General features: G+C 26.9%; 2 protein-coding genes across 2 annotated transcripts; one reads left to right on the forward strand and one right to left on the reverse strand.

Moving 5' to 3' along the window:
• Positions 1-92: 92 nt before the first annotated feature.
• Positions 93-398, forward strand: EIN_383480 (hypothetical protein; the record flags this gene model as incomplete). The annotated part of the gene is made up of 1 exon (XM_004254417.1): positions 93-398. One exon carries the CDS (start codon positions 93-95, stop codon positions 396-398), a length of 306 nt encoding a protein of 101 aa, XP_004254465.1.
• A 1,082-nt stretch (positions 399-1,480) lies between these two features.
• On the reverse strand, positions 1,481-2,422 carry EIN_383490 (restnol dehydrogenase, putative; the record flags this gene model as incomplete). Its single annotated transcript, XM_004254418.1, has 1 exon — positions 1,481-2,422. The coding sequence occupies one exon, from the start codon at positions 2,420-2,422 to the stop codon at positions 1,481-1,483; it is 942 nt and encodes a 313-aa protein (XP_004254466.1).
• Between the last annotated feature and the right edge of the window lie 5,204 nt (positions 2,423-7,626).

Here is a 7,626-nt window from a genome sequence, read left to right on the forward strand (position 1 = left end):
TGGTATTTGATAACAAACTCTGTTTGGGACGTCACTACTTGCCAAATACTGTTTGTGACAAGAAAGACACAGAACACAACGAAATTCAACAAATGAATGAAGAAAGTACTCAACAAGAAGTGACACAACAAACACTGCAAGTAAACGATTCAAACAACACACAACTGCAAACAACACAAAAAGTGAATTGCTCTATTTGTGGGCAACTGGGGCACACTCACGAAAATTGCATTTGCATAAAACAACAACAAGAAGAACTTGAAAAGGTGCGACAAGATAATTTGAAAGCAAATGAAGAAGGAAAGACTGAAAAGATAGAAAAGAAAAAGTCTGGCGTCGTGAGAGAACACCCAGAAAAGACTTCAAAAACCACTAATACATTAAAAAACGGAAATTGAATTAAATAACTTAACACCTTAAATAACATTGAACAATATTCAAGTGGTTTAAAAATTGATAAATTCTTAGTTTTATAAATAATTTTCAAATTTTTTAAAGTTCATTTTATATGCATAACATTACACAAGACAAAGGGGGAATATCATCAAAATTTTAAAATAATATATCAGTAAAAACTATTCTATTAAAATTACAAGGGTGTTATTTGCTTATGTATTTAAATGCATTTTTGGGAATATTAGAGTCAGTCTTTATATTTTATATAAAACAATATTATTTTTGGTTATTTGTTTGTATAAGTTGTATATGATCAAATAGACATTTTAAAAAATAACAATTATTATTATTTATCATTTTTTTAATAATAAAAACAATAATAAATTAAAAATAAACACAAATACAGTTAAAAATATAAATACAAAAATAAACTTGAATAGGTATCGTAAAAACCCATCAATTTGTCTTAAAAACTTTCAAGATTCGATACATATTAATTAAAAAGTTAATCTTATCTCGAACGATATAAAATTGGACAATAACAAATGTTGTATTACAAAAAGAAAAACGTAATATATAAAAATAAAACCATTAAAATACATTTGTTTATAAATGTTCAAAATATGATCATAACAAGTCGTGTAACGTAAAACCGTAAGAAGTGACATCGAAAAATAAGTTTCAAAAACATATTTGTAGAGTTCACTTACATTGGTTATTTATTTATTTCGTTTCTAAATAAAAAATATTTTTGCGGTTTTGACCGATTAATTGACGACTTGAGGACCTTTAGAAAACAATAGGTGTTATGTATCGACCTGTACATATGTGATTTACTTATTAACAATCTACAAATATTTGAAATAAAAATTAACTCAATAATTCAATAATTTATCAAAATTTATAAAGATTTTCTCAAATATTAAAACCAAAAATTAAATTAAATAAACAACCATAATACAAAGAGTGCGACTGTTTTAAATAGGTTTTATACATTTTTATTTAAAATTCCATTAAATTATTTTACAAAACATCACCAACATATAAATACTTTGAAATAAAATTTAATAAGATAAGGCAAATTTTAATTTAAAAAGTCTTGAACTGCCATTATCGAGTCTTCCCACAATTTTTCAAGTAACTTTTTATCTTCCAAAAATTTGTTGCGTCGTTTTGAAACTTTGCAGTCTGCATAGTACGCTCCATTAGTCACATTTTCTTCGTGAATTAAGTGGAGAGCTGTTTGAACGCCTTCAAGTGGTGACTTAAAAACAATTCTGAGCAATAGATTAATAATAGCCATTAGTATTTTTGGGTAGTAACGGAACAAAGAAGTGTTGACTCCTCCTGGGTGTAACGAAGCAGCTGTGATTTTATTATTTTTAATTGAAAGTTGTTTTGCGAACATAGCCATAGCAAGCTTTGACTCACAGTAGCACTTCATTGGAGAAAATTTCTTATCATCATTTTTAAATGGAAAGTCCGTCTGATTGTAATGCAATGACATTACCGAAGAATAATTAATGACACGGCCGTTGCACTTTTCGATCATTGGAAGTACCAAATTTGTCAACAAAAAGTGCCCCAAATAATTTACACCCATTGTTGCCTCATAGCCTTGTTTAGTCTTTTCAAATGGCGCATTCAAGATACCCGCATTATTCACCAAAAAGTCGATGTGGTCCACTTTATTTGAAAGTTCAATGGCAGCACTTTTGACTGACACCAAGTCATTTAAGTCAAGATGGATGTGCGACAGATTTGCGTCTTTGTGAATTGATTTTATCTCTTGTAGTACAGCATCGGATAAAGAGTCGTTGCGAGACATAGAGATGATCTGTGCACCACTGGAGGACAATTCTTCAACTAAGACTCTTCCCAATCCATGTGTACCTCCAGTAACTACAATCACTTTGTGTGCTAAGTCACGATGCGAATGGTTGACACCACCAGCAGCATATAGCCTGACAAAAACAAGTAAAATGCATATTAAAATGATGATGCAAAGAAGAAAGATGATGTCCATTCTTAGTTTAGTCAGATATGATTAACACTTTTATGTAGATTTTTCACACATTCGACCAAACAATATCATAAAGAAGACTAGTTGGTTTTTTGTTTTTGAAGTTTTAAAATTTAAAAATTGGTTACAAACTTATTAACCTATTTATAATATATATAATCAATGTATATGTGCTTATTTGATAATTTATAAGTTTTGTGACAGTTTTATTTTTTTAACATAATCAATATTAACCAAAAGTGTGTTATTCTTTATTTTTGAAGTTGAAAAACATTAAAAAGGCTATTATGAACTAATTAATTTGTTTTGTTTATTCTGGTCATTTTAATGGAACAATATAATAGTTGTACTTATAAAATATAATAATTATAATGTAATGTACTTGAATAATAAATCAATGGGTCTATTTTTTTTAAAAAAAGAAGATTAATAATGTTAAGAGTTTGTTATTGTTATATTTATCAACTATTTCAACAATAAAAACTTTTAATTAATTATAAAGAAAAGTGTTAACAAATTGACAATAATTATGTTATATTTGTATAATCTTAAAAAAGCATTTTGATTTTTGTAATGTGATTGCTTTGATAGAAATCAAAATAATACAGTTAGTTAAATCAACCTTCTGCAATGAAACAGCCTTTTGAAAATTATTTTATTTAAAAATATAATTTATAATATTTTAAACCATTTTGATTGTTTCTTAATGTTAAATAATTATAATTTTTACATTTAGATTTGTTTTTTAAGTTCTGCAATTTAAAATTGGTCTTATAAAACCCCGCTTTTGATAATTTAGCAGTAAAATTATAATACAATTATAGTAATTTGTATAGTTTTTTTCTTTTTTATTTGATTTGATTCAAAAACAAGGTTTACAAGAGCCTCTATTACTTTTTCAAGATACCAATGTTTGTTATTGAAATTTGTGAATTATTTTTTATATAAAGAAAGGCTCGATTTGCTGAATGATTAAAGGAGGAGTAATTAACCTTACGAAGTGAAAACTGGATAATTTATATCCTTGATTTTTTTACTTAAAATAAGTCACTTTTTTATTTTTGTATTTGAACTAAAAAGATCTTTAATTAAGAACGGTGTGTCACAAAACAATTTAAATAATGAAAAATTGATAAAAATCGAAGCGCTCTCATGAAAATTCATGTGTATGTCTCGTAACAGCAAGTATTAACAACTTTGAACACATGGAAAATAGAAAACATGGGTCTGTAAAGACCATTAATTTGCGCGAAAACTAAACGATTTCGTGTTTTGAATTTGTTTTTAATAATTCTAAAAATAAAATATGATCTAGAGTCAGTCGGATAACGTTGTTCAGTCCCCAAACGTTGTTCACCTCAGAATCTTCTAAATAACGGCTAAATCTTCTACAAAAAAATGTAAATATTAAAATAGAACAACAATAAACATACCAATAACATTTTCTTTTTCATATTATGTTTTTCTTTTTCCAAATCAAAACGAACATAAAACCAACAAAATCATTTAATTTCAAGATCTTCACGTTTCTTGCCGAAATCAACAAACACCCCGGAAACCATGCCAAAATGACGATCTCAAGTTGAGACCGTTCAATCGGCGAAAGTTGGCTGGTTTCCACTTGCTGCGGTGGAAATGCAGAAGGCGCTCCGTCAGGTCGTTGCAGCACTTAGTCGCCTCTAGTTTGTTAATATATATTCCCAATTCAACCCAATTCAATTCAATTTAATACAAAGAACAAACATCTTTTATTTTTTTAGTTCAAAGATAACCTTTAAGTTCTCTAAAATCAAGGTAAAACTTTAAGTGTTATGTTGGCTATGTTATTCACTCTTTTTTCCTAATGATAAGTCTGTATTTTTTCAAGGGTTTTTATTGTATAATTTATAGTTTTGTATAGAATGTTATAATATTTTTATTTATCGTTCAATTGATACACCAAGTATTTTAACGGATTTAAATTCAACTCCAATACATTTTACTGCAAGTTTTATTCATTTATTATCTTATTTATTTCCGTTATATTTTTTATGAAGAAAATAATAAAGGTTCAAAAATCCATTAGAAACTATATTTTAACTATAAAATACTTATAAATGAAAACTATCAGTTGTTGAATTTAAAAGCTCTGATTTTTTTTTTGTAATAAGACCAAGTAAAAAAAATTTAAAAAATTTTAAACATTGTGAGCTTTTAACACGGCTCATAAATGCCTTTTGGCAACATTATTTGAATATAGAATTACAAGAGTCAAGTGCTTTTTGAAAACGCTTGGTTCTAGTAATCACAATAAAGGCTGAACACTTGAATTGTAATTTAGTATATTTAATGTGTTTGTGTTTTTTTTGTTACTATATTTTTGAAAAAAAATGTAATTGTTTTATCGTTTGTTTAATGCTTTCAATAAGACGAAGCATTGTTAATGCTAGGCTCTTTAGACGGTATTATTACAAAAGGCTTTAAATCAATGAATTTTTTTCTGTGAGTTGAAAAGATTTAAATTAAAGCATACCAGAGTCCCTGATATGTTCAAACATATAATTAAATAAACTTGATGTTATATTTTCATTTTCTTGTTGTTCAAAAAGCTTGTAAATTATTCAGTATAAAAATTGTGTTTTACTTGTGTTGAAAAGTGTTATGTTTTCAATTTTATTTACTCATCCAATTTTTTGTTTTTTATCTTTTCTGAACAAATTATTTTGCTTTTGTAAATAAAAGGAAGATAAATAATAGAGTTAAATTATAACCAAAATGTGGGATTATTAGGGTTGACGTTTTTTGTTTTGGAGTTGCTTTAATTCAATTATTTCTTTTTTTTAACTCTTTTAATTTGTTTTAAAGCGGGAATTGCTAAAAAATAAATTTTAACATGGTAAACATTATTGTTATTTGCCGATAGTTTCTTTTATTGAAGGAACTTTATATTGTTCTAAAAATATAACACTAAAAAAACAACGTTTGGGGAGTGAACAACGTTAACAGACTGACTCTAGATAAATCTTATCCAGATTTCACCTTCCCACAAAAAAGTTGATTCAGTTGACTTGCTAAAATTAAGTTTTTTATTTTCAAAACTTGAATTTTCAGGTTTATATGAAAAAAAAATAAAAAAGTTGTTGTTTTATTTTTTTGCCGAGTGTAAAAAATAAAAAAAGGAAAAACATGTTTAAGCTCCTTGGTGGATTTTTATCCTTGTGATTTTAGTAAAATTAATATCCAAATGATAACAAAAATCACTAAATAATTCAAATTGTTGTTATTTTGTACCATCTCCAAGTTATTTATTACTTGTGGCAATTTGTCAAGACGAAGAACTTTTGTTAGCATTTTGTCTTCACTCAAGTTACATTTCATCAACTTGATTCACATTAATTCATAGAGTGTTTTTTTAAAAAATATACGCACTTACAAATGTAGAGAATACAGATGGGCAACTAATTTGTCTATAGGAACTAATTTGTCTTATAAACCTATTAGCATCTCAATTTCCCATTTTAATTTTAATTTTAAGTCACATTTCCCCCCAATATTTTATTCAGTTCCATCTCCAAATTCGTAATTTGTCTACTTTCTAATTATAAACCAAACAAAACAAACTAAAAAACTATTTCTCTAAAACTTGAAAATAAAATTATTAAAAATGATTTACCAACAACATTGGGATGTTGTTGGTGTACACAGTATCAACTGTTTGCTTTGTTCGTTATACAATAAATGAATGTTTAAAATCATTCAAAATATAATATCCTTTAACGCCACCACTATTACAATTTTTTATTGAAATATGCAAATTATAATTATAGTCAATTGAGTAGACATGTGGTTTCATTCACAAATTCAAATAATGACGAACAGTCACCTTGAGTCAGTGGATACCGTGTAAGACAGCATCATAAGACGCACTCTAACAGTCTATTAGTGTTAGAGTGCATTCCACACTTTCCAAGTCCTACCTCGGAGCGCATTCCCCCACAAACGGTCGCATAGAGGTGGACTTTATTAAAAAGTATTGAGGCAAATGCTTTACTCTGAAAATTGGAATGAGAATAAAAAAGAACGGTCAAAATAGAAACACTTTTTATGGCAATTATTAACTTAATTATAATTCTACTTTCGTTCAACACAATTTTTCTGACTGTTGTTTATTGATTCTTCGTAAGGAAGTGTCAATTGTATCATCAATTAAATCAATGCTTGTTTTTCTAGTGTTTCAAAGTGTGGTGTGTTAATTTTTTTCATCCAAAACACTGTAATGTCCCGTTTTATTTTATAATAAACGTGTCAAGAACAAAAACATGGTGATTTTTTATGGATATATTCCAACTAATGTTTACAAAAATATTATTAAAAATGTCTGATCTGAATAAATCTGGTAAATATTTTGAGTATAATAAAATTTAATAAATTATACTATTTAAAGGTGTAGACAAATTAGTTCCCGCAAGACAAATTATTTTCCATATTGTAGTTCAAATATTTAAATAGTACAATTATTAAAATAATAAACCACACTTTAATAATTATGTAAACTGTATTTCAAAACTCTGTACCGTTTCCAAAATTTATATAAACCCTTTGTCCTAATTTCCCATTATTTACTATTTTTTATTTGTTTTATTTTTTATTTTCCTGTTTGTTGAACCAACAACGGTACACAGTTTAAAACCCTTAAAAACCAATACAGTTTCAATTATTGAACAAAAAAAATCGGGAAATCACCCAAATATTGGGTAAATTTTTCCCAAATTTCCACGTTCGTTATTTGGTTGGTGATCCATTTTGTAACTAAACGTGAGTAAAACAACATATTTCTAACAAACACAAGATAAACGACAATATAACAATAAACAAACGATGTGATGAAGGACACCACTACATCAAATGATGCAACACTTAAATTAATAATAAGTTTTTTGTTTATTCAACAATTAAAAAAGTTATCGATAACATAAAACAAACATTTAAACAATCAAGGTTATGAATAAAAAGAGTCTTAAATAAAATAAACAGTTCAAAAATTAAAAAAAAAACTTTTCAATTGTATAGCCTTAACTGATTTATCTTCTCTCAATGCTTGTTTTACTCGTTAGTACTTTTCATTTTTATCCAAAACACAACTTGGTAATTCTGTAAACATGGACATTGAATTATGAAGTTGAATTATACGTTTTTTTGGCAAAAATTGTGTTATGGCAATCAAAAAT

Source organism: Entamoeba invadens, assembly GCF_000330505.1.
Source record: "Entamoeba invadens IP1 unplaced genomic scaffold scaff_1105074725743, whole genome shotgun sequence".
In the NCBI taxonomy this organism is placed as follows: domain Eukaryota; phylum Evosea; order Mastigamoebida; family Endamoebidae; genus Entamoeba; species Entamoeba invadens.